General features: G+C 54.1%; 3 protein-coding genes across 7 annotated transcripts; 2 read left to right on the top strand and 1 right to left on the bottom strand.

The window, feature by feature from the left end:
- Positions 1-2591: 2591 nt before the first annotated feature.
- Positions 2592-16782, bottom strand: LOC112531212 (leukocyte immunoglobulin-like receptor subfamily A member 2). 5 transcript variants are annotated; one of them, XM_040654427.2, is made up of 9 exons: positions 16703-16782; positions 16594-16629; positions 16199-16299; positions 5069-5251; positions 4960-4995; positions 4564-4842; positions 3934-4149; positions 3742-3779; positions 2598-3237 (listed from the first exon to the last, which is right to left on the bottom strand). In XM_040654427.2, exons 4-9 carry the CDS (start codon positions 5097-5099, stop codon positions 3100-3102), a joined length of 738 nt encoding a protein of 245 aa, XP_040510361.1. In that variant the 5' UTR covers positions 5100-5251; positions 16199-16299; positions 16594-16629; positions 16703-16782; the 3' UTR covers positions 2598-3099. The 5 variants fall into 5 exon arrangements, with proteins under 5 accessions (XP_025001938.2, XP_040510361.1, XP_040510363.1 ...); XM_040654429.2 differs by lacking the exons at positions 16199-16299; positions 16594-16629; XM_025146170.3 differs by lacking the exons at positions 16199-16299; positions 16594-16629; positions 16703-16782 and having other exon boundaries at positions 2592-3237; positions 3934-4068; positions 5069-5341.
- On the top strand, positions 9957-12929 carry LOC101749511 (leukocyte immunoglobulin-like receptor subfamily B member 5-like). The gene is made up of 7 exons (XM_040654328.2): positions 9957-10028; positions 10102-10137; positions 10255-10533; positions 10614-10925; positions 11043-11183; positions 11281-11318; positions 11689-12929. The coding sequence occupies exons 1-7, from the start codon at positions 9998-10000 to the stop codon at positions 11824-11826; spliced, it is 975 nt and encodes a 324-aa protein (XP_040510262.1). The 5' UTR covers positions 9957-9997; the 3' UTR covers positions 11827-12929.
- A 7018-nt stretch (positions 16783-23800) lies between the features above and the next one.
- On the top strand, positions 23801-25137 carry LOC121107892 (T-cell-interacting, activating receptor on myeloid cells protein 1-like). The gene is made up of 5 exons (XM_046904902.1): positions 23801-23870; positions 23944-23979; positions 24104-24382; positions 24464-24775; positions 24897-25137. The coding sequence occupies exons 1-5, from the start codon at positions 23840-23842 to the stop codon at positions 25061-25063; spliced, it is 825 nt and encodes a 274-aa protein (XP_046760858.1). The 5' UTR covers positions 23801-23839; the 3' UTR covers positions 25064-25137.
- Positions 25138-25651: the final 514 nt, after the last annotated feature.

Raw genomic sequence — 25651 nt, 5'->3', positions numbered from 1 at the left:
TCCCACCCAAAATGACCACATGTACATCCAGCACAGCAAAAATGTGGGCACCAAATGATGCCCGTCCTTCTCTTCCCAAAGGCAGACATCAGTCCTGAGTGTAGGTTGGGAATTCTCCTCCAGTTTCATACCAAAGCCAAGAGACACATATCCTCTGCATATGCTGAACATTCTCCATTGATTTCCCTACAGATTTGGGGTGCGCAGCCCCACAGCATGACCCCATGGGCCCACAACTCCAGGCCAAGCCTGGGCTGCACTGAGTGCCTGGGTGGGTATCAGGGATGGGGGAAGCTCCGAAAAAAATACCTCCCACTTATTTCCATGGGAATGGGCACAGCTGCAGGGAGCACAGTGACGCAGTCTGACAGAAAGCCTTCTCAGCCACAAAACCCCATTTCTCTGCGCAGTCCCACCAGAGGTGGTGCATTTCCATCAGCAATGAACAAGGGCTGCATGTCACTCTTGTACCCATCTGGCCCTGCAGAGGTGCCCCAGTGCAGCTGTCACCACTGTGACACGGGCTGCCTGACCACACTGGAGCCCTCCATGCTGTGTTTGGCATCCCATGGGGGACAGCATGCAAAGCCACACGCTGGCAGGAGTTTGGGGACAAAGCGTGAAACCTGGAAGGGAACAGCCTGAGTGGGGCACCTCCATGTGGTCTGTGTGCACGCCTCCACGTGTGCCGTCCCATCAAGGACCACACAGTGTCACCACAAATGGAGGATCACAAATACCACATGAGGAGGTGACACCACAGCATCCCGTGCCCAGGAGGAAACTGAAAGCAGCTTTCTCACCTCTCCCTGTGTCAGCTGCAGCCTCGCTGTCCCCACGCTGCTCCTGCCTCATGGCACCAATGGCCGTGGCCCTCATCCTCGGTGAGTGACAATGGGGACGTGGTACCACGGGGGTTGGTGGCCCTGTGTGAGTCCAGGACTGTCCCTCGCAGGTTGGTGGCTGGTGGCAGCGAGCAGGGCACAGCAACGTGAGTATGGGGACATGGGGAGAATGGGGACAGAGGGAGGGGAGTGTGGGCAGGGGGAGGGAACAGGGGCTCAGGAGGGTGTGCAGGGACAAGGCTGACTGCCTGTCCTAGTGCCCCGACCCTCCCTGTCGCTGCACCCCAGCCAGAGGGTGTCCCTGGGGGACACTGTCACCCTGTGCTGACACCTGCCCCAGCCGGCTGCACAAGTTGAGCTCTACCAGAACAGACATATGAGATCCAAGAAAGACATGGACATGCTACAGGACACGGTTGAGTTTTCCTTGGTTAGTGTAGAGAAGGAAGATGCAGAGAAGTATCGGTGCCAGTACCGGGTTTTAGAGCCACCAGGGATGCCAGGGAAGAGTGACCCCGTGGAGCTGGTGGTGACAGGTGAGGGCACAGCGGAAAATGGGTGTCTCTGTGCTGTTCCCCCAGGGCCATGTCCCACTGCTCTTTCCTCTCGGCACTCAGATCTGTCACGGAGTTACCTAGATAGATCTGTGCCCGTGACAGGGGGGCAGTAGGCTTGCGGGCCCCCCTCCCCCCCGGCTTCCCGAGAAAAATGAAGTGGCGGTAACAATCTAAGAAGGAGAACTTATTTTACTAACTATGATGTTGGGATGCAAGATGACACGATACAATACAATCTAATTGGGAGTAAGGATAATAAACCAAACGCAATGAGGGAGAGAGCGAAAGAGCGATAGAGAGAGAGAGAGAGAGAGAGTGAGAGAGTTTCTGAAACCAAAAGCCTTACTTGATGAAGGCGCCCGGCTTGGAAAGCACACCCACTCCTCTCCCGGCAGCAAGCGAAAGTGAAGAATACCGTGCGCAACCAGATGACGTATCTTCCGTGATGTGTCTTCCTTCTCTGACCGTGAGGTCCTCTGGGATACGTAGTTCTTCTCTTTGGACCATGATGTTATGATGTGGAATACCAATAGCGAAGTTACAAAACCATGACATTCAGACTGCAGGATGATTTCCTGATCTGATGGATCTGGCAGCACCACACACCCTCGCTGACTGCTATTCCGTTCAGCAGTGAATTGGCTCTGCAGGGCTGCCAATGGCCCCTGCCAGGATTTCAGCCTTCCATCAGCAGTATGCTGAATTACAGCCTCTCCTTCTGGGCTGTCAGCAGCACTGCTCCCAACACAGCGCACACTGTGCGGTTCTGAGCCCAAGGCATTCCCGGTGGGGAAGGGCACACAGTGCCCCTTATCAGCTCCTCAGGAACAGGGGAGCAGCCCAGCACTGGCATTTCCCAGGCAGCCATGGCTTGGCCCTACTTGGACCTGTCACAGCATGGACCCTTCCTGGGGGAGAGCTGAGAGGTCACCTCTGCACCTTTCCACATGGAGGGGATCTGACAGCACCGCCCCGTGAGTGTCACGTCCTGTGCATGGAGGGTGGGAGTGTGGGAGCACAGGGACTGCGGTGCTGTCACACAACAGCAGCTCAGCACCACACAGCTTTCATTCTCACTGACCCCTCCCAGTGGGTTTGGGGTGAGAAATGGAGAGAAAGAGGAAGAATTTGCAGTTTCCGATGAAATCTATTTACTGAGACCGAAAACGAAGAGAGACATAACAGCAATGATGATGAGATATATGACTTTATTTTCCAAAGCAAGTGATGCACAAAGGAATTGCTCAGCACCCAAAGACCAATGATAAAACTGGAACAGAATAGGAGGCAGGAAATATTGTGGAATCTATAGGGGATCTATAGGGCATCTGTAGGAGATGGAAGGGGAGCAAAGGGACGTGTCTGGGGATCTCCAGAGGAGGGATAGACTGGGACAGATGAGGGGTTCTTACAGGAATGGTGGTGGTGTTTCGGAGTGGATGGGAAAGGATTTGGAGGTTTTAAGGTGTGATAAGAGATTTGAGGGGATAAAGAAGGACTTTGGGGTAAGAGATGAGCATTTAGGGATTTGGTGTGTCTGGGAAGCATTTGGGATGCACCGGTGAGAATTTGGATTGTTAGATTTGGGGAGGTTATCTGGTTTGTGGTTAGAAGAGGACATCAGGGAGTCCCAAACAGGGAATTTGAGGTGTGTCCCCTTCCACACACCCCAGAAATGAGACACTTGGGGAGGCCCATCAGCGCGGTAAATCAGTGCTGACTGTGGTGTAGATGACAGGGGACTGGGGGGCAGTGGGGGAAGTGGGAGGCTGGGAGCACAGGATGGCAGCTGGCATCTCGGTGTAGGTCAGATCCTCGCTGTCCCTGGAGGGCCCCTGGAGGTAGAGGAGGAGATAGAGGAGGGGGTCCCCAAGATGAGTGAGCTGAGGGTGGGTCTGTGGTGTAGGTATGTGGGGGATGTGGCCATGAGGAGGAGTCTGTGTTTGTGACTGGGCTTAGCTTTGAGGTCTGCATGGCGAATGTTTGGGGGTCCAGCCGTGGATTTGGGGTGCCCATAGGGTCATGAGGTGTTTAGAGACTGGTGGAACACAAGAGGCTCAATTTTGGTGTCCCCATGGGTCATCGGGTTTCCCTGTGGGTGCATTTAGTGCCCCTCTAGTGAAGTAATTGTTGCCTACGGGGTCTAGATGGGGTTTAAGGCTTGGAGGGCATCTTTTGTTCTGGGTATTTAGGAGTATCTGAGGGCTGGGGTTCCCCACATTGCAGGTTTGGGGGTCATTTGGGGTCCCCATGGGGAAGGTTTGGGTTTCCATGGAAATGCGAGGTGTGGGTCCCAAGAAGTGAACTGGGATTTGGGGTCCACTGACCCCGACACTTACCTGCAATTGCACTGACTCGGGCATCTCAGGGGTGACACCTGCATGAAAAAGAAGAGGGGGAAGGGTGGGAGTTATGTGTGGGCCTTGAGGGACAACCGGGGATCCATAACAGATCAGTACGGAGTCAAAGAACACAAAGGGGATGACTGGGGGGACCTGTAGGGAATGGAAACCATTTTAGTCCTTCCTCACCAGCACTCTCATCTCTCCATGTCCAGAGGCTACGGGCATCGAGGACAAAGTAGAGGCCCAGGCTGAAGACCAAGACAGCAGCACAGCCCCTCAGCACCGCCTCCACCAGGTTCCCATGGGACCGCCCCGTGGCACCTGTGGGCTCCGAGTGTTTGGGTGTCCCCATCACAGGGCAGGGATGCCGTGACAGTTCCACCCATGGCTGACATTGGGGCCCTACAAATGGGATCTCCGTCCTAACTGGGGTTGCAGGTGTGGGTGTCACCTCCACCACCATGCTATCTACATGGGGTGAGGACACAAATGTGTGGCCCTTGGGGTTCTAGGATTTTTTATTAGTGCTGGCAGTGGCCAGAGTCCCCCCTCAGTGGGTGAAGGTGGCTGTGCCCCACCAGTGGGATCCTGGCACAGGATACGGGATGAGCATTCATCTCTGTGCAGGAGGAATGTGCCACCACAACCCCCATTCCAGCACTGGGTGGTGACATCAGTCCCCATTCCCACATGTTGCCTGGGCTCAGGGAAATGCTGAGCTGGGGGCAGCTGCAGTCTGTGTGCAGGGAGGGGAAGAGATGGGACTTGGCCGTGTGGGAAAAGCTCAGGGCCAGCCGGTGTCCACAGTGCCCTCACCTGTCAGCACCAGCTCCACGGGGTCACTCTTTTTGGATGTCCTCAGAGGCTTTGACACCTGGTACCGACACTGATATGTCCCGGCGTCCTCCAGGTTTGTGACAGCAAAGGAGAACTCAGCTGTATCCTGCTCCTTGTCTTTTTCCTTGTTAAATCTCAGCGATCCATTGTGCCAGAGCTGGACCCAGGTAGCCATGCGGGGCAGGTGGCAGCGCAGGGTGACATTGTCCCCCATGGACACCGCCTGGCTGGGGTGCAACGACAGGGAGGGTCGATGCACTAGGACAGGGGACAGCAGTCAGCCTTATCCCTGCACACCATCCTCAGCCCCTCTGCTCTCTCCCTGACCACGCTCCCCTTCCTTTATCCCCATTCTCCCTCTGTTCCCATACTCACATTGCTGTGCCTCGCTTGCTGTCACCAGCCACCAACCTGCAAGGGACACGGTTCAGGTCCCACACAGGGCCACCAACCCCTGTGGCACCACATCCCCATTGTCACTCACCAAGGATGAGGGCCACTGTCATTGGTGCCATGAGGCAGGAGCAGCTTGGGGACAGCGCGACTGCAGTGGAGAAAGAAAGTGGCCGGAGAGCTGTTGTCAGTTCCTCTTGTGGACAGAATGCTGTGGTGTTGTCTCCTCATGTGGTATTTGTGGCCTCCAACTGGGTGGTGGTACTGAGGGCACCTAATGGTGACACACACAGAGCACTGCACACATCCCCAGCCGGGGCATCCTACACAGACTGTCGCCTCTCCAGCTCCTGGTCTGAGATCCACTTCCCCTTTCACGCAGCTGGGATCCACCTGCAGCCATCAGCCCAGCTCAGAGTACACCGCCCCGTGGTCAGAAAAAACAGAATTCCTGCCGTGACACCGACCTCTCAGCCACGCATTTATCAGATGAGTTCTCCCAACCTTCTCAGCATCCCTCGCTGTCACCGAGGGAACAGAGGAGAACTCCACCTGTACTCCCACTCTGCCCACTGACCACCCCAGTGCCCTGAAAACCCTTTGCATGGCCCTCAGGCTTCTCTCAGTGACTCCCTCTGCCAACACCAACCACAAAAACCACACGTTGTAACACAAACTGCCCTCACCACCCCACTGACCGCCCTCCGCACTGCACTGGAGGAGAAATAGAAGATGAAGGGGTCGAGCGCGGTGCTGAGGGTGGTGAGGAGCAGAGCATAAGGCCTCCAGTCAGGGCTGTGCTGCTGCACAAAGCCCACCACATGCGAGATGTTGTAGGGTCCAAAGCAGACCCCAAAGTTGACCATGGTGACCACAGCCAGCCCCACAGTGCGGTACTTCTTCTGCAGTGGGATGTGGGGTCGAGTGAGGAGGGCACGGATGAAGCAGATGTAGCAGACCATGGTGATGGCAGAGGGGATGAGGAAGGTGATGAGGCAGAGTGAAAGGCGCAGCAGTAGGACGAAGTGCTGCTGGGTTTTGGAGAAGTCGTCGTAGCAGTGGTAGCCCCGGTGGGGTTGGGTCTCAGAGGTGTCGTGGGAGGTCGAGGTGGAGGTGGTGTAGAATGGTGTTCAGAATGATGATCTTTTCTTCCAACATCCACATAAGGTCAGATGTGCAAGCTTGCAGGGAGTTCACTATCGTTGTACGGCAATTCAGGAAAGTAATGACGTGGAAATTTGGAGAGGAAGAAGCAGTGAAGGAATTGCTGACCAACTCTGGCAATTCCAGTTCCACCAGCCAGGAGGAATACAAGGATAGTTGGGTTCATAAAGGAGTGCCCTGTTTGGGAGGTTCCTAAGATTCACCTTTCTCACAACTCACCGAGTGGGACGGGACATTTTCCTTGGCATCATGGGCAGAATGCCCTGGATAAAGAGCAAGAGGAATCCAGAAGGGCTATGATCTGAGTTGAGAAAGAAGGATTCTTGTTTGGGCGATGTCTGAGCTCTGTGGCAGCTGCTCACGTCTACACGAGTTCAGCCTGATGGAGAGTGCAGGACGGATACAGGACTTGTCCAAAGGACGTTGATTGAGATCTGGTGAAGGTGAGGCCATTGTTTGTGGAGTTTGAGGTGCCGCAGTGATAGCAGTGCAGGAAGGTAGATGTGTTGTGCAGCAAATTGAGTGAGGAACTGAGTCACTGAGAGCGGTGATAAGGAGTTTGCAAGCTGAACTGGAAGTTGAGCCAAAGGTGTGCTTGCATGCACGGACAGCACAGCACAGTTTGCAGAACCATCTGCACGAAGGTTAGATCTGCTTTCAGAGGGTGTGCAGTTTTTGTACCTGTTTGCAGTCAATGCATGATGGCCATCTGATGACCTCTCAACCTGAATCATGAGAACAGCTTTTCCATACTGTGAGAACAGCCTTTTGCAGGCCTGGGGCGGATTCAAGCTGAAGGACAGCAGGCTTGATTAAATGGAAGCTCAAGAAGGAAATGCGGAGGCCGCAAAACTTGTTGCCAAGTGAAGATAAGGAAGTAGAATAGATGTCCTGCTGTTGCAGATAAGGCAGCAAAACAGATGGCTCAGCTCCATGTACCATCAGTGGGAACAGGTTCGTTCTGCACCACCTTGTAAGGCTGGAAATTCATAGCGACAATAATTACCAGCCTTCGTCCCATGTGGTCTCCAGGAAGGCAGTGAAATGGTGAGGGGAGGACATTCCTTCTCTTTCTGCTCTGCCTGACCTCACAGCACAGTTAGGAGATATTTTCCCTTTCCCTTTGGTGTGATATATTACTATTGATTCCTTTTAAATTGGGTTATATCATACTTCTTTACCATTTTGAGTAAAAGGGTTTTCTCCTTATCTCAGACAGTTAACTCTTCTTTCTCATCTGACTTCCTGAGCAGGAAGGTGTGAGGATGGGAAGGGCCTAGCTTTTCCATGTCATGGTGTCATGGTTTAGTAATTCTGCATTTTATTGGTATTCCACATCATCACAGCATGGAGAGCACGGGTAATTAAAGGGTTAGTACTCCAGGTCCGTGGATTGACAACCTTCCAGATACCTGCTTCTCAGAAGAGAAGAAGAACTGCATATCCCTGAGGACCTCACAATCAGAGAGGGAAGATACGGCACAGAAGTCACGGGATCGGGCTCTGTCGGCTCTCTCTCTCTCTGGTAGCCACGCAGAGGGCTGGGTGTGCTTCCAAGCCATGCGCCCTCACTCAAGTAGGCCTTTTAGTTTTGGAAACTTTCTCTCTCTTGTTCTGTTTGATTTATTACCCTCAATTTCAATTAGATTGTATTATATTGTGTTATCTTGCATTCCGATATCATGGCCAGCAAAGTAAGCTTTCCTCCTTACATTGTTGCCTCTGCTCCATTCTCTTTCCCTCTCTGAGCCCAGGTCCTGTTCCCCTACTCCTTTCCCTTTTCCCTTCTCATTTTTTTTGCGAGCTATTGGGCCCACGGGCCCATTGGGCATAGATTGATCTAGATTGATCTAAATAGCTCCAAGACATGGGGATTAGACATAAACTGGGGGAGAAGAGAAAGTCTGTGCGTGGGAGGGCTGTGTGTGGGAGCAGCAGTGAGGGGAAGGGCAGAAGAGCTGACTTCCCCCTTTTGGTGGTGGAAGGAGAAATGCTGGAGAGTTTGTGAGCTCGATGGAGATTATGGAGTCAAGGTGGAGAATTTTGTGGGGCTGGATGGAGACTTTTTGGGGCCACAGGGAGATCTGGGAGCTGCATGAAAGATCTGCAGTCTTCTTGATGGAGGTTTGGGGCTGGATAGAAATGTTGGGTTGGTTGGAGGCTTTTGGTCTGAATGGAGCCTTGTGGGCCTGGATGCACTGTGTCTGCTTGTAGAGATCAGAGTTGCATGGAGATTTAGGGGCTGGATGGAGGTTTCAGAGGAGATGGAGATTTTTGGGGATGGGTGACATTTATGGGGCTGGATGGTGGATGTGGGGACTGAATGGAGTTTTTTTGGGTGGATGGATGGATGGACAGATGAGCAACAGAGTGATGGAAAGCAGCCCACACAGCTGGGAATCTGTCCTCAAGGACAGGGAGAGGAGCAGAGCTGTCAGATGTGTAAGGCCGCTTTGCTCAGGGCACAAGAGCTCTCCATCCCCAGTGCAGGCAGTCCGGAAAGGAAGGCAAGAGGGCGGCATGGCTGAAGCGGGACCTGCTGGTCAAAGTGGAGAGCAAGAAGCAGATGCACAGGCAGTGTCAGCAGGGCCAGGAAGCCTGGCAGGAGGGTGGTGCTGGTGCTGGTATGTGTGGGGCTGGGGGCAGGAAGGCCAAGGCCCAGCTGGAACTGGACGTGGTGAGGGGTGCAAAGAAGAACGAGGAAGGCTTCGACAGGGCTGTCAACCTGAAAAGGAAAGCCCAGGAGGGCGAACCCATCAGTGAGCAATGCAGGCAGGCTGGAAACAACAGACAAGGAGAAGGCTGACTCCTTCATGGGGTATATGGGTTCTGCACACAGCCTCTGTGTGTCAGTAGATTCAATCAGACTCAAAAATGCTGTCCCACATTCTGAGAGCAAGGCAAGGTCCATCCCTTGTTCCTGTCCTTCTCATTCAGGCAGCAGAATGATTTCCTGATCTGATGGGTCTGGCAGCACCACACACCCTCGCTGACTGCTATTCCATTCAGCAGTGAATTGGCTCTGCAGGGCTGCCAATGGCCCCTGCCAGGATTTCAGCCTTCCATCAGCACTGTGCTGAATGACAGCCTCTCCTTCTGGGCTGTCAGCAGCGCTGCTCCCAACACAGCGCACACTGTGCGGTTCTGAGCCCAAGGCATTCCCGGTGGTGAAGGGCACACAGTGCCCCTTTTCAGCTCCTCAGGAACAGGGGAGCAGCCCAGCACCGGCATTTCCCAGGCAGCCATGGCTTGCCCATGCTCAGACCTGTTCCGGCATGGAGCCTTCCTGGGGTAGAGCTGAGAGGTCACCTCCGGACCTTTCCGGACCTGTCACGGGCACAGCTTTATCTACATAACTCTGTGACACCAGAGAAGCTGCATTTCTTGATGTCTCCTTTTGGCCAGATGGTGACTTCAATCATTGCGTGAGCGCTCTCATCCCCCCTTCTGCACCAGCACTGCAACTCCTCAAAATGGACCATGATTGCTTTCCTCCCTGCATCTCTCTCTCTTACGTTCCTTCTCTGCTTCTCTCCAACTTCTCTCCTTTCTTTTCCTCTCTCTTTCGCATTTTCCTCCCAGTCATCTTTTACGCTTCTCCTGCAGCAGCCATGAACCATGACAGCACAGGGTTGAGAGCGTGTGGGGCACCTCAACAGGCGCAGTGTGCAGAGTGCATCTCTCCACTTGTCGCACCCCAGAGGGGCCCCACAGTGCAACCACCCTTATGTACTAATATGTCCACATCAGGAGGTGACATCAGATCATCCTGAAAAAGAAAGGGGAACTAACAGCAGCTCTCCGGCCAATTCCTTTCCCCTCTGCAGTCTCGCTGTCCCCAAGCTGCTCCTGCCTTATGGCACCAATGGCAGTGAACCTCATTCTCGGTGAGTGACCATGGGGACGTGGTGCCACGGGGGTTGGTGGCCCAGTGTGGGACCAGGACTGTGTCCCTTGCAGGTTGGTGGCTGGTGACAGCGAGCATGGCACAGCAAAGTGAGTATGGGGATAGGGGGAGAATGGGGACAGAGGGAGGAAACTGTGGTCAGGAGGCCAGCAGAGGGGCTGAGGAAGGTGTGCAGGGACAAGGCTGACTGTTGCCCCCCGTCCTAGTGCCCCGACCCTCCCTGTCACTGCACCCCAGCCAGGGGGTGTCCCTAGGGGATCCTGTCACCCTGCGCTGCCACCTGCCCCGGCTGGCTGCCTGGGTCTGGCTGTACCGGGAAGGAGGTTGGTCGTACACAAAGGGGAAGAAGAAGGAGCAGGACGCGGCCGAGTTCTCCTTTGTTGGCACACTGCGGGTACACGCAGGTCGTTATCGGTGTCAGTACCGGGTGTCTGAGTCAGCCGAGGTGTCAGTGGAGAGTGACCCCGTGGAGCTGGTGCTGACAGGTGAGGACATTGGGGACAGCAAATGGCTCTGGCTGCTCCCCACACGACCGTGTCCTACTGCTGTCCCCTCCCTCGTGCAGATGTCAGATATCCCCCATCCAGCATTTCCCTTCACCCTGAGCAACATGTGGGAACAGGGACCAATGTCACCATCGGCTGCTGGAACAAGGACTATGGGGCCACCTTCCTCCTGCACAAGGATGGGACCTCAGCTCCTCTCCAGCACCAGGACTCCAGTGGTGGGGGCACAGCCACTTTCACACTCTTTGGGGTGACCCCAGCTGACAGTGGCACCTACAGGTGCTCCTATCGCCCCAAGGGTTACCCCTTCATTTCTTCACCCCTTGGGGACAGTGTAACACTGGAGGTGACACCCACACCTGCACCCCCAGGTGGGTCTCAACCCCATTGGGGTACACCTGGTGCCACCCATGAGTGGCTGTGTCACCTCCCGTCCCCATGGAGGTGGTGGCTGGGGATGTGATAACCCACACATTCCGACCCCACAGGTGCTACAGGCAGTTCTCATGGGAACCTGGTGGTGGCAGTGGTTGGTGGCTGCACTGCTGCTTTTGTCTTCATCCTCGTCCTTATCATCTTCTTCCTCCTCTCTGCCCACAGACGTCGGACACAGAGAGATGAGAGCCCCGGTGGGGAAGGGGTTAAATGTCCTTATTTCTCAGTAGATCCCCTCAAACGTCCCTCAGGCTCCCCCATAATCTCATTCCCCTCCGTGTTTTGACACAGGTGCCCCCCCCAAAAAGCCTGAGGCCATGGAGTTCCAGGTGAGTGACTGGGCCAGGGAGCACCAAATCCCAGTCTGACCCTTGAAGTGCTCCCAGTCCCACATAGCGCCCCAAACTCTGTCCATGGGGACCCCAGGGGACTCCTCACCCTCTCATGCTTTGCCCTAATGTTAAGCACACCCCCAAACCCAGCCCACGAGGAACTCCAAATCCGCATCGTGGAGGCACCCTGCACCCAAGTCTGAGCCCCCTGATCCCCCTGACCCCTCTGATCCTTAAACACCCCTCAGACCCCGTGCGCACTTTCATGCCATGTAGTAAAAAACCCAAACATCACCCGTGGGGTGTCCCTCCCAGATCACATTTGGGACCCCCATGGTGGCACTCTGCATTCCTACTGTGTCCCCAGGTGCCTTCCAGTGACAGCGAGGGACTGACCTACTTGGAGCTGCAAGCTGTGACCCCCAGCACACAGCCCCCCAGCCCCCCCGCCGCCCCACAGCCCTCTGTTATCTACACCGAGGTGGCCGTTGGGGGGCGCCACTGATGCCTCCATAGGTGTGCACAAACACGTGTGTGTTGTATGCACACATGTGCTTCCAGCATGCACAGTGCACTTGTGTTGTGTGTGCTCACCATCACGTGTGCACTGCATACAGGTACCACTGCATGTATTCATATGTTTCCTGCATGTGCACCATCACATGTGCACAACAGTTGTACACAGATGTGCACTCCATGATTAACTCCGTTCCTTTGTGTCTGTGTGATGCCACGTGTGTACACCAGCATATGTGCACAGTAGTGCACGTGTGTGTCCTTAGCATGCTTTCCGAGACTGGTAAGGAACGCATGAGGTGACCAGCAACACTTTGTGGACAGCTCTTCGTTCCAAAGCATTGCTTTGGAGCCGTTTGATTTCAAAGAGAAGCTCTCCATAAATGGATGTGTATTCCTGCTCCGAGCCTTGGCTGACTCCATCGTGGTATCCACCCCAGCTGACTGGGAGAGGTGCGACTCAGGAGGCAGAGAAAGATTCACCTCCCTCCAGACCCACTCAGAGGGACGGTGCACGTCTGCTCCCTGTGCCTGCACTATCCGTGTCCTCACTGTGTACGTGTGTCCTCACCATGTGCCCCACATCAGCGCCTCGTCTGTCCCCACAGCACACACATGTCCCTCCCGTGTGCGCATCTCCAGCTCCACATCCCAAACCAGCACCCGATCCACCGTGGTGTTGGGGCAGGATTCCCATTTCTGGAGGGTTTTATCCCACATTCCTGGATGAGAATTCTGATTCCAAAGTGTTTCATTCTGCTTTGTGAGGGAGGATTCCTATTTCTGGAAGTTTTACCCTTCCTCTACCTCTGAAGGTTTTCATTCCTTCTTTTTGGGATAATGCATGGATCTGAAGGGTTTTCACCAACCTCTGGGAGGAGATTTCCCATTTCCAAATGTTTTTGTCATCATTTCTGGTAGAATTATCATTTGTGGATGTATTTGTCCAAACTTCTGCGAAAAATTCCCCAAATTCTTGGGGAAAATGCAGCCCCAGGAGCAGGAGATCCAGCCGGAGAAGGACAGATGAACGGATGGCCAATGTACTGGTGAAAACCATCTCTAAACCACTGAAAAAAATGAAATGGTAACGCAGGAAAAAAAAAAGAAAAAAAAAAGAGAAGAAGAGTGAGGGGTTGGAGAGGAGAGGAGAGGAGAGGAGAGGAGAGGAGAGGAGAGGAGAGGAGAGGAGAGGAGAGGAGAGGAGAGGAGAGGAGAGGAGAGGAGAGGAGAGGAGAGGAGAGGAGAGGAGAGGGGAGGAGAGGGGAGGAGAGGAGAGGAGAGGAGAGGGGAGGGGAGGGGAGGGGAGGGGAGGGGAGGGGAGAGGAGAGGAGAGGAGAGGAGAGGAGAGGAGAGGAGAGGAGAGGAGAGGAGAGGAGAGGAGAGGAGAGGAGAGGAGAGGAGAGGAGAGGAGAGGAGAGGAGAGGAGAGGAGAGGAGAGGAGAGGAGAGGAGAGGAGAGGAGAGGAGAGGAGAGGAGAGGAGAGGAGAGAAACAAGTTGTCTACAGGGCCATGAATCCGAGAAATGCTGGCTCACATTCTGAGAGCAAGGCAAGGTCCATCCCTCGTTCCTGTCCTTCTAATTCAGACCGCAGAATCATTTCCTGATCTGATGGATCTGGCAGCACCACACACCCTCACTGAGTGCTATTCCGTTCAGCAGTGAATTGGCTCTGCAGGGCTGCCAATGCCTCCCGCCAGGATTTCAGCCTTCCATCAGCAGCGTGCTGAATGACAGCCTCTCCCTCTGGGCTGTCAGCAGTGCTGCTCCCAACACAGCGCACACTGTGTGGTTCTGAGCCCAAGGCATTCCCAGTGGGGAAGGGCACACAGTGCCCCTTTTCAGCTCCTCAGGAACAGGGGAGCAGCCCAGCACTGGCATTTCCCAGGCAGCCATGGCTTGTCCCTGCTTGGCCCTGTCACAGCATGGAGCCTTGCTGGTGTAGAGCTGTGTCATGGTTTTGTAACTTTGCTATTGGTATTCCACATCATAACATCATGGACAAAAGAGAAGAACTACGTTTCCCAGAGGACCTCACAGTCAGAGAAGGAAGACACATTACGGAAGATACGTCATCTGGTTGAGCGTGGTATACTTCACTTTTGCTTGCTGCCGGGAGAGGAGTGGGTGTGCTTTCCAAGCCATCTGCCTTCATCAAGTAAGGCTTTCGGTTTCGGAAACTCTCTCTCTCTCTCTCTCTCTCTATCGCTCTTTTGCTGTCGCTCGTTTCATTTGCTTTATTATCCTTACTCCCAATTAGATTGTATTATATCGTGTCATCTTGCATTCCAACATCGTAATTAGTAAAATAAGTTCTCCTTCTTAGATCGTTGCCGCTGCTCCGTTTTTTTTCTCGGGAAGCCGGGGGGGAGGGGGCCCGCAAGCCTACTGCCCCCTGTGACGGGCACAGATCTATCTAGGTAACTCCGTGACACCATGGGACCGCCCCTTGGCACCTGTGGGCTCCGAGTGTTTGGGTGTCCCCCTCACAGGGCAGGGATGCCGTGACAGTTCCACCCATGGCAGACACTAGGGGTATACAAATGGGGTCTCCGACTTAAGTGGGGTTGCAGGTGTTGGTGTCACCTCCATCATCACGCTGTCTACAGGGGGTGAGGACACAAATTTGTGGTCTGTGGGATTGTAGGCTTACATGCTGGTGCTAGCAGAGGCCAGAGTCCTCCCCTCAGTGGGTAAAGGTGGCTGTGCCCCACCAGTGGGATCCGACACAGGATATGGGCCGAGCATTCATCTCTGTGCAGGAGGAATGTGGCACCACAACCCCCATTCCAGCACTGGGTGGTGACATCAGTCCCCATTCCCACATGTTGCCTGGGCTCAGGGAAATGCTGAGTTGGGGGCAGCTGCGGTTTGTGTGCAGGGAGGGGAAGAGATGGGACTTGGCCATGTTGGAAAATCTCAGGGCCAGCCGGTTTCCACAGTGCCCTCACCTGTCAGCACCAGCTTCACGGGGTCACTCTTTTTGGATGTCCTCAGAGGCTTTGACACCTGGTACCGACACTGATATGTCCCGGTGTCCTCCAGGTTTGTGACAGCAAAGGAGAACTCAGCTGTATCCTGCTCCTTGTCTTTTTCCTTGTTAAATCTCAGAGTTCCATTGTGCCAGAGCTGGACCCAGGCATCCACGCGGGGCATGTGGCAGCGCAGGGTGACATTGTTCGTCAGGGACACCCCCTGGCTGGGGTGCAGCGACAGGAAGGGTTGGGGCACTAGGACAGGGGACAGCAGTCAGCCTTGTACCTGCACACCATCCTCAGCCCCTCTGCTCTCCTCCTGACCACGGTCCCCTCTTTCCATCCCCATTCTCCCCCTGTCCCCATACTCACATTGCTGTGCCCTGCTCGCTCCCACCAGCCACCAACCTGCAAGGGACACGGTCCTGGTCCCACACAGGGACACCCACGCCTGTGGCACCACATCCCCATTGTCACTCACCAAGGATGAAGGCCACGGCCATAGGTGCCATGAGGCAGGAGCAGCTTGGGGACAGCGAGACTGCAGTGGGGACAGGGAGTGTCTAGAGAGCTGTTGTCAGTTCCCCTTTGTGGCTAGGAGGCTGTGATGTCACATCCTGATGTGGCAACTGTGGTTCCCAAGGGGGTGGTAGCCCTTTGGGATCCTCTCTGGAGTGCCAGTTTTGGAAAGACACACACAGAAACCACTGGGGTACCCCAAACCCCATACAGGCCGTCACCCATTGGGTCTCACATTCTGTCCCAAAACGGCTGCCAGTGAGTGGCTTAGCACGGTGTCCCCCATGCGATGCCAAACATCCTGTCGGTATCTAAAGGGACTGTAAGAAAGACGTGGAGAGACTCCTTTGCAGGGGCTTCAGTGGGAAATTGCACCAAACCGAAGAAGCAATGATTTAGATTTAATCGACTGGGAATGTGTTTTAAACTAATGGCTGTGAGTCACTGGCACAGGTGTCGCCGAGAGGTGGTGGTGCCCCGTCCATGGAGACATTCAAAGTCAGGATGGATGGGGCACTGAGCAGCGGATGGAGCTGTTGGTGTCCCTATGCATTGCAGGGAGTTGGTTTGATGATCTTTAAGAGTTGCTTCTAACTCTAAAGATTCTGCAGTTCTATTGTTGTATTATTCTACATACGTACATTTATTGTGCACGGGATAACACACACTGATGTAATTCACACCACCACATGCAGTGGTACATGCATGAATTGCACACAGTGCACTGTGCACACTTGAAGAGCTTGTGTGGACAGAACATACACGTCTTTGTGCACATGTGGTCTTGCACACTCCTAGTGAGCAAACATGCAGTCAGGCAGCTGGGGGGACAGCACAGAGACCCCCATTTTCCGCAGTGCCCTCACCTGTCACCACCAGCTCCACGGGGTCACTCTTCCCTGATGTCCCTGGTGGCTCCAAAACCCGGTACTGGCACCGATACTTCTCTGCGTCTTCCTTCTCTAGGCTAAGCAAGGAAAACTCAACCATGTCCTGAAGCATGTCCACGTCTTTCTTGGATCTCAAATGTGTGTTCTGGCAGAGCTCAACTTGTAAGGGCAACCAGGGCAGGTGGCAGCGCAGGGTGAAATTGTCCCCCAGGGACACCCCCTGGCTGGGGTGCAGTGACAGGGAGGGTCGGGGCACTAGGACGTGGGCAGCAGTCAGTCTTGTCACTGCACACCCTCCTCAGCCCCTCTGTTGGCCCCCTGCCCTTGCTCTCCTCCCTCTGTCCCCATTCTTCCCCTGTCCCCATACTCACATTGCTGTGCCCTGCTCGCTGCCACCAGCCACCAACCTGCAAGGGACATGATCCTGGTCCCACACAGGGCCACCAACCCCCATGGCACCACGTCCCCTTTGTCACTCACCCAGGATGAGGGCCACCTCCCTTTGTGCCATGAGGCAGGAGCAGCGTGGGGACAGCGAGACTGCAGTGAAGAAAGGAAGTGGCCGGAGAGCTGCAGTCAGTTCTCATTTTGGGATAGAGTTCCATGATGTCACCTTCTCATGTGACAATTGCGGTCCCCAAGGGGTTGGCAGTGTGGGGCCCAGGATGAGTTGGCACGCAAATATCCGTATCCACATCTTTTTTACACTGCCCCACTCAGGCTGTCTCCTGTCAGCTCACACACGGTCCACAAAGCACTTCCAGCACGTGGCCTGTCACTCTGTCCCCCATGGGATGCCAAGCACAGTACACATGGCTCCAATGGTCTGCCCCACATGAGATGTCACATGCAGTCCCCTACACATCCAGCCGGTTGTCTCCACACACTTTGGGTACCACACTCTGTCCCCACTGCTCTTTCCTCCACCATCCCCATGGGGGACAGCAGCACGGAACTTTGTGGACACAGTGGCACCCACACAAACTTGGGCCCAACCTAAGGACTAAGATGTACAGTGAGGAACACACGTGGTCCAACAGGGGCACATGCTAAAGGTGTGTTTAGTGAGGGCACACGTGCAACTCTAACACAGGTAGTACCTGCTGAGGACATCCATGGGAAATACTGATTGCATATATTGCTGTACAGGCACAGCACAGCACATACACACCCCATGCCTCAGTGCTCAGAGTGTAGCACACGTGTGTGTACATTTATTGTGAACACGTAGCAGCACACACACATTTAATGGAGATGAACTTGTAAAGAAGACGTACAGAGTTACAGGCATGTAGTGCACGTGTGGCATTGTGAGCACAGCACACTTTGCAATCTTGAAGTGCATGTGCACACAGAACACACGCGTTTGTGCACATGTATGGTTGTGCACATACACGTCTTACCCATGTGAGGTTGTGTGTACGCATGGTCACACACCTCCCAGGTTTTATTGGGTATTTGTGTTGGATTGGTCCAGATTTTGGGGTCCCACAGAAGAGGTGGTGGGATTTTGGGGGTGGTTAGGAAATATTTGTGGACCTTCATGGATGGTGGCTGGGTTTTGGGATGGATTGGTTGGATTTGAGGTTCTCAACCAGTTATAACGAATTAATGGTTCTTAAGGAAGTATGTTGGGGTTAGATACGAGCATTTGAGGATAATTCATGTCATCCAAAAGCAACTGATGTCATCTACATGGGTTTCCACAATGACATGGTTTCACATCACACCCTCATCTCAGAATGGGAGAGATATGGATGTGAGCATTGGGCTGTTCTGCAGAGAAGGAATAGGTTGGAAAGTCGCAGCCAGAGGGCTGTGGCCAACAGCTCCATGTCCAGGTGGAGGTGGTGATGAGTGGTGACCCCCAGAGGTCCCTCCTGGGAGCACTGCTCTTCACCACCTCTCACTGACACAGATGATGGGATGGAGTGCACCCTCAGCACTTTGCTGATGGCACTGAGCAGAGTGCTGCAGTGGAGACGACAGAAGGAAGGGATGCTGGGAAGGGCCAACAGAAGAGAGCTTCATCATCTTCACGGCAGCCATCGTTGCTCTTTGCTGATTAAGGACTGCCACCTCCAGGTGAGTCTCACCCCCCCATCCCTTCTCCAGTGCTGTGGGCCGACACTTTCACTCCTCAAAACAGACCTTGGAATCAGAGCGGTGATCAGTCTGATTCCGGTCCCTCTCACTGACTCCTGTTTTCTCCTCGTCCCTGAAAAAACCGACTCACTGTCACTTCTGAGGATTCCCTCCTTCCTTCCCATTTATTGAACGATAGTGAATGAGAATGAAGAGATTTAGGGAGAGATGAAGGGTTAAAAGCCAAAAGGGAATGTGTGGAATTTCAATGCAGTTCAGACAAAGCCGTGTGATATTAATTAATTTCTGCCTTCCTCTCTTCAGCTCTGCCGTCCTTTCGTACTCCTGACTCTTCCACACATCCTCATCATCCTCCTGGTAGACCAAATGGGTGGGGAAATGGACCTGGGGGACTCTTGAGTTGACATGTGTGATTTGGGGATCGTTTTCTGAAATTATTTCAGTTTTGGTGCATGGGAAAGAGGAGGGAAGAGAGGGAAGGAGGGTTTGAGGCCCACGATGTGTTTTGTGTGGTGCACCAGAAGGAGGAGGAAGCTTAAAATAGAAAAGGGGAAGTAATGTTGGCTGAGAAAACGGACTTCTAGAAACAAATCTGCAGGAAACAGCAGATTGTCTGAGTAGAGGTTGGGATAGAAAGGCAGTTTTAGATCGTAAGCCCAGAGATGGAGTGATTTCAGTCACAGCTTAGCCAATAGGATTATTTAAATTCAAACCCACCTGATGTGTCCCACTCAAAATGACAGCATGTACATCCAGCACAGCAAAAATGTGGGCACAAAATGATGCCCGTCCTTTTCTAAGTCTGCTATGAGACAGACATCAGTCCTGAGTGTTGGCTGGGACTTCTCCGGACATTTCTCACCAAAGCCAACAGATCTCTGCCCTAAGGACTGTGGGTTCTGCTAGCTGACTGTACATTTCAAGCACCAGTGGAGTGCAGGCAACAAATAACAGATGTATTATTGGCTGAAGGAAAGGTTCTGCCCAGTGTGGCTTCCTGGGAATGTCCCAACAGCTTGTGGTCTTTTCTGTCTCCTCTTTTGCAGAGCTTCAAAAACAGACAGAAAGGCACCTCCCAGCAGTGGGTTGGCCTCTCATGGGAAAGCAAAGAGCATCCATGGAAGTGGGTGAACCACTCTCCCTCCTCTCACCTATGAGTTGTCCTCCTTGTCCTGGTGGCTGCTGCTGCTCCAGCCCCTACACCTGGGGTACTTCTGGGATTTGGGGCCACTTCCAGATGTGAATCCAGGGGTAGTTTTGGGGTCGTGAGGTCTGGAAAAGGCATGGAGGCATCCAGAGCTGTTCCTTGAGATTTAGGAGTTCAGTGAGAGGTAGACGTGGTGCATATGGTTTAAAAACAGAGAAGTATCCTTGGAGATAAGTTTCTTGTCAAGGAAACAGATAAGTTTCCTTGGAGATGATTGCTGTGATTTTCCCCCACCTGAAGCCAATTGTCTGTCTGCCCTTCCAGATGTGAGGTGTCCCCAAGGATTCCTGATGCTGCCCCCAGTGGGAAAGTGCGGTGGGGACAGTGGGGAATGTGCAGGGTGGGCATGTTGGGGACCACATGTAACAGCCCTTGTGGGACACCTCAATGCAGCCATGTGTGCTGCAGTTGGGATCTCATGGGGACACCCAGCAAGGGCACGCACAGGCAGCCTTTTTGGGCCAGTGTGTGACAGCTGACAGCTGTCAGCCTGTGTGGGACACCGCAGTAACGGTTGTATGTACGACTCCACGTGTGTCATCCCATCCTGGGCCCCATGGTGCCACGGCATGGGGAAGAGAATTGTGAGATGAGGAGGTGACATCATGCCACTGTGTCTCCAAGGGGAAGTGAGAGTGGATCTCCAGACACTCCTTGTCCTCACTGCAGTCGAGCTATCCCCAAGCTGCTCCTGCCTCATGGCACCAATGGTGGTGGCCCTCATCCGCGGTGAGTGCTTCCCAATCACATCAAATCTTTAAACGCTCTTCTCTAACCACAGTATCCTTTCATTGCCCTCAAATCCTTCCGCACCCTTTAATACCGTGGGTGCAGATCCCCACAGCTGTGAGCAGAACGTGTTCCAACACAACTGCTCTCAGCAGTACAGCAGCCTCAGAGCTGCCGCTCACAGCACTGAGCTGTTCCTTCCCTCTGGGCCATCCCAGCTCTCAGGGCTCTTTCCTTCCCTGTGCTGGCACTGCTTCTCCTCTCCAAGGGCTGCCCTGCAATTCTGGATGCTTCTGCCCGTTGGCCTGCAGCGTGTGCTCATGGCACAGCAGCCATGGATGCAATGTGCTCCTTGTGCTCAGCTGTGCCATCACTCGCACTGCAGGAACCTCACAGCAGGAACTCCTCACACGGGCACTCTTTGCTCCACACAAGTGCTGTGGAACAACAAAACCCATTTTCTGACAGGTTTTCTTTGCTTGCTACCTCTCAAACATTTGCAAGACAAGGCTCTTGCCATAACAACAGAGGCTGCAAAGCACGAGATGCCGTGAGATAACCGGACAGCCTTTGTGTGTCCATCAATGGCACTGCTTCACTGCAAGCACCTCTCTGGTACAAACACATTCTGACCAATGTGGCATTGTGAACTCACTTCTTTACAACCTTGTGATGCTGCAGCTGCCCACCAGCAGACACAAAGGGATGCCCAGAGAACCTGCATTTCTTGCTGTCTCCTTTTGGCCAGGTGGAGACTTCAACCTTTGGATGAGCGCTCTCATCCCCCCTTCTGCTCCAGCACTGCAGCTCCTCAAAACGGACCACGATTGCTTTTCTCCTTCCATCTCTCTCTCTGTTACGTTCCTTCTCTGCTTCTCTCCATTTCCTCTTTCTTTCATTTTCTCTCTCTCCCTCATTCACATCCCGGTCATCTTTACTCTTCTCCTGCAGCAGCCATAACCTCAATTTCCCCGGAGGTAGCAGAGAAGGCAATAACACCAGTGCCAAAGTATCCTTTCTCTGTATTGTGCATTCATTGTTACTTACTGTAAGTCCTCTAATTTCAGTGCAGGGCAGTTGATTGGCTGCAGATGGACAGTTCAATAAATGGTCTTCTGTTGTTCCTCTGAGTCACTGTCTGACTCTGTTGCCCTGGAGAGCCCAGGCAAGCACGGACAGCCACATTGGGGCACTGTGCAGAGAGTGTGGCATGCGTTGGGGGACACCATGCCAGGGGACACACTCACAGCCCTTTGGGACAGTGTGTGGCACCCCAGGGTGCAGAGCGTGTGGGGCACCTCAACAGTCACAGTGTGCAATGTGCACCTCTCCACTTGTCCCACCCCAGAGGGACACCCCAGTGCAACCATCCAGATGGGCTAATATCGCTTCATCAGGAGGTGACATCACAGCATCCGGACTAAAAAGGGGAACTGACAGCAGCTCTCTGGCCACTCTCTGTCCCCACTGCAGTCTTGCTGTCCCCAGGCTGCTCCGGCCTCATGGCACCAATGGCAGTGGCTCTGTGAGAGGTAGATTGTCTTTTTGCAGTGGAAATTTCCAGTATTTCTGTATGTAGCCCAGGATAAGATGCCTTTCCCAAAGAAAGTTGCTGAACAGAGTAAAGTTGAGAGTGGGGAGTTATGCCCTAGGTAGCATTGGCACAGGCACTAAGGTAAAGGTGAGAGTCAAAACGAGTGACAGTATTGTCCTTGTATTGCTATAAAAAGTCCAGAACGTACCCAAAGTCAATGGGTTGGTAACAGACTTGGTATGGAAGTGTAATAGAGCTATGGAAGTGTAACAGAGGTATGGAAGTGTAATGAAACTATCCAAGTGTAACATAGCAACAGCCTCAGAAGGCTGTGAGCCTGAGATGCTCAACCAATGAGTGCCAGTCTGGTTCAGTGGAACACATCAGTCTGGTTCAGTGGAAGCAGCTGCAGCCCTTGGTGAGCTCTCAGGTGTTTGCCAAGGATGACATTTCCCTCCTGCTGTGCTCCGTCCTTGGCAATAGTTTGTCACAGATGTCCGTACCCCAAAGGGCGGTGCCATGGATGAGGCAGATGTGGAGCGCTGGGTGTTTCTCTCCGCTCAGAGAGGGCTGATGGAGCCTGGCAGAGACACACAGCCACAGTTCTGAGCTGAATGCCTGCCTGCAGTGCTGTGCATTCCACCGGAAGATTCACAGCTCACGTGTTCATGGTGGCATAAAATGGAGTCTCACAGATAAACCCCCAAAGGGATGAATTTCTCCTCACTTTGGAGCCCTGTTCCCCCATCCCTGCACACAGCACAGAGCACAGCTGCGTCTTTTCTGCTGTTCACAGCACTGAGCACAGCGATGTGTCACAGCGCACAGCACCATCGGCCATCGCTCCCATCAGCACCGCACTGCGCCCCGTGTCCCCATCTCAGCTCACACAGTGCCCATCACACAGCGCTGTGTGTCTGCTGGGAGCCATGGGTGTGCACCCAGGCTTGGGCCGGGCTGCTCTGTGGGGCAGAGCTGGTTCCATATGGGGTGGGGTGGTGGGGGGCAGCCGCAGGACTCGACCATCCCCACCGATCACCCCAGCCGTACAGTTCTGTCCGTCTGTGCCATCCCTTTCCAGCTCTGGGACCCCCAACCCCAAACCACAGCACCGCCCCACAGCCAGCCCTGTGGGACCGCATTCCTTCCCCACCTGCCAAAAAAGAACTCCTCATTCCTCAGGGATCCCTCACACTTTCCCAGTCCGGCCCACAAATACACCCACCGTGCCTCTGGCAAACAGGACTCTTGACAATCCACCCCAACATCACCTCACCAGTCCTGTGGGACCCCAGATCTGCCCCCAGCCACCCCAAGGCCTCAATGTGTCCATGTTTCCAACCACACGTGAGCACACCCATATGTCTGCATCCACATGTGTGCCATTGTGTGTCTTCATATATATTATGTGTGTGCACAGTCACATAGGTGCAGCAGCCGTACACACGTGTACTACATGGTTAGTGCTCTGCCTCTGTGTGTCTGTGACATCGTGTGTGTGCACTGATACACGTACAAAATAATGCACATGTGTGTGTCCTTAGCATGCGACAGAGGTCTGTGTGGGTGTCACTGTGTCCCCAGTGGTTCCTGCTGCTGTCCTCATTGAGGATGGTGGAGGAAAGCACCGTGGGGGCAGAGTTTGGAACCCAAAGTTCGTAGAGACAGCAGGCTGGACGTGTTGCGGACCACCTGTGACATCCCATGTGGGATACCCCATTGAAGCCATGTGTCCTGTGTTTTACAGCCCCTTGGATGATGCCGTGCATTGCCACACACTGGCAGTGCTTTGCAGGAAGCGTGTGACAGCTGAGAGGTGACCGCCTGTGTGGGGCATCCCAACAGGGACTGCAGTTCCAGCTTCATGCAGAGAAGCCCATGGCGTATCCCCAAAGACACCACCCCTTGGGGACCGCAATTGCAACACTGAGGAGGTGACATCATGTCACTTCTTGTCCCTTGGAAACTGAAAGCAGCTCTCCGGCCACTTCCTTTCTCTGCTGCAGTCTCGCTGTCCCCTCATCCTCATCGCTCCTGCCTCATGGCACCAGAGGCCGTGGCCCTCATCCTGGGTGAGTGACCATGGGGACGTGGTGCCACGGGGGTTGGTGGCCCTGTGTAGGACCAGGACTGTGTCCTTTGCAGGTTGGTGGCTGTTGGCAGCGAGCAGAGCACAGCAACGTAAGTATGGGGACGGGGGGAGAGGGGAAAATGGGGACGGAGGGAGGGGAGTGTGGTCAGGGGGAGAGCAGAGGGGCTGAGGAGGGTGTGCAGGGACAAGGCTGACTGTTGTCCGCCGTCCTAGTGCCCCGACCATCCCTGTCACTGCACCCCAGCCAGGGGGTGTCCCTGGGGGACACTGTCACCCTGCGCTGCCACCTGCCCCAGCCAGCTGCCTGGGTCGAGCTGTACCAGGATGGACAGTTGAGATCCAGAAAGGAAATGGACCAGGAGCAGGACGTGGCTGAGTTCTCCTTGACTGGAATTAAGCAGGAAGATGCAGTGAGATATCAGTGCCAGTACCAGGGGTTGGAGCCTGCAGGGACATCAGAGAGGAGTGACCCCGTGAAGCTGGTGGTGACAGGTGAGGGCACTGGGGAAAGCAGATGGCCCTGGGCTGATCCCACAGGGCTGTGTTCCATCTCAGTTACCTCTCTGTGCTCAGATCACAGGTATCCCCCACCTGGCATTTCCCTGAGCCCCAAAGAGCATGTGGAGATGGGAAGAAACATCACCATCCAGTGCTGGAACAAGAAGTATGGGGCCTCCTTCCTCCTGCACAAGGACGGGCACTCAGCCCCTATCCAGCACCAGGAACCCGATGATGAGGGCACTGCCACCTTCACCCTTTTTGGGGTGACCCCAGCTGACTCCGGCATCTATAGGTGCTCCTACCGCCTCGGGGGGTGCTGCCTTCTGTTCTCACCCCCTGGGGATAATGTGACCCTGGAAGTGATTCCCAGACCTGCAATCCCAGGTAGGTCTGAGCCCATATTTGGTGCTCCCCTTCTCACCCATGGCTGACAGTGTCACTGCATCCCTCATCCACTGAGGTGGGGGCTGTGTACGGGGACACCTAAAACACTTTGACCCCACAGGTGACAATGGGGGTCCCAGCAGGAACCTGGTGGCAGTAGTGGTGGGGCGCTGGGTTGCTGCCATTGTCTTCATCATCATCCTCACTGTCTCTGTCCTCCTCGTTGCCCAGAGAAGACAAATGCAGAGAGATGAGAGGCCTGGTGGGGAAGGGGTTAAATGGCTTTGATCCCCCATAGATCCCCTATAGATCCCCACTGGTGTTGTTTGGGCCCTCCATAATCCCAACATTCTCCTCTCCCCTTTATGACTCAGGTGCCACCCCCTGAAGCCCCGAGGTCGTGCAATTGCAGGTCAGTGTCTGGGTCAGGGGACCCCTAACAACAAAATGCCCATTGCCCACCCCCCTCAAGACCAAACAGGAACCCCAAACCCTGCCCGTTTGGAACCCCAAGGAAACCTCTCCCTTTTATGACTTCCCATGGTGTTGTGTGCATCCCCAAATCAAGGCCATGGCGACCTCCAAATCTCCACCATGTGGATGTCCCACACCCCAAACTGAAGCCCCCTGGCATGCTCCAAGCCTTAAACATCCCTAGACTCAATGGGCACCCTCAAACGATAATGTGACCCCCAAACACCACCCACAGGGAACCGCAGTGTCACACCCACAACTTCACAAAATCTACACCACCCCACAGTCCCAACCCCCTTCTCCTGGACAGCCCCCCACCCTTTACACAATGCCATCATCCCCTCAGGCATGTTAGGATCCCATGGTCACACTGCTGTCCCTGTGTCCCCAGGTGTCCCCCGG

The sequence above is a fragment of the Gallus gallus genome, chromosome 31 (assembly GCF_016699485.2).
Source record: "Gallus gallus isolate bGalGal1 chromosome 31, bGalGal1.mat.broiler.GRCg7b, whole genome shotgun sequence".
Lineage (NCBI taxonomy): Eukaryota > Metazoa > Chordata > Aves > Galliformes > Phasianidae > Gallus > Gallus gallus.
Note: the sequence above shows the minus strand (reverse complement) of the source record. Positions and strands in the feature narration are given on the sequence as shown.

Bases quoted from the DNA above. Each gene is read 5' to 3' on its own strand.
- LOC112531212 (XM_040654427.2), bottom strand. From the start codon at position 5,099: ATGGCACCAATGACAGTGGCCCTCATCCTTG. The intron at 4,150-4,563 runs GTGAGGGCACTG...TCCCATTTGTAG, and splicing joins CGTGGAGCTGGTGCTGACAG to GGCCCCAATGTCAGCCATGG. The intron at 3,238-3,741 runs GTAAGTGTCGGG...CTCTACCTCCAG, and splicing joins CCGAGTCAGTGCAATTGCAG to GGGCCCTCCAGGGACAGCGA.
- LOC101749511 (XM_040654328.2), top strand. From the start codon at position 9,998: ATGGCACCAATGGCAGTGAACCTCATTCTCG. The intron at 11,184-11,280 runs GTGGGGAAGGGG...GTTTTGACACAG, and splicing joins ACAGAGAGATGAGAGCCCCG to GTGCCCCCCCCAAAAAGCCT. The intron at 11,319-11,688 runs GTGAGTGACTGG...CTGTGTCCCCAG, and splicing joins CTGAGGCCATGGAGTTCCAG to GTGCCTTCCAGTGACAGCGA.
- LOC121107892 (XM_046904902.1), top strand. From the start codon at position 23,840: ATGGCACCAGAGGCCGTGGCCCTCATCCTGG. The intron at 23,871-23,943 runs GTGAGTGACCAT...TGTCCTTTGCAG, and splicing joins GGCCGTGGCCCTCATCCTGG to GTTGGTGGCTGTTGGCAGCG. The intron at 24,383-24,463 runs GTGAGGGCACTG...CTCTGTGCTCAG, and splicing joins CGTGAAGCTGGTGGTGACAG to ATCACAGGTATCCCCCACCT.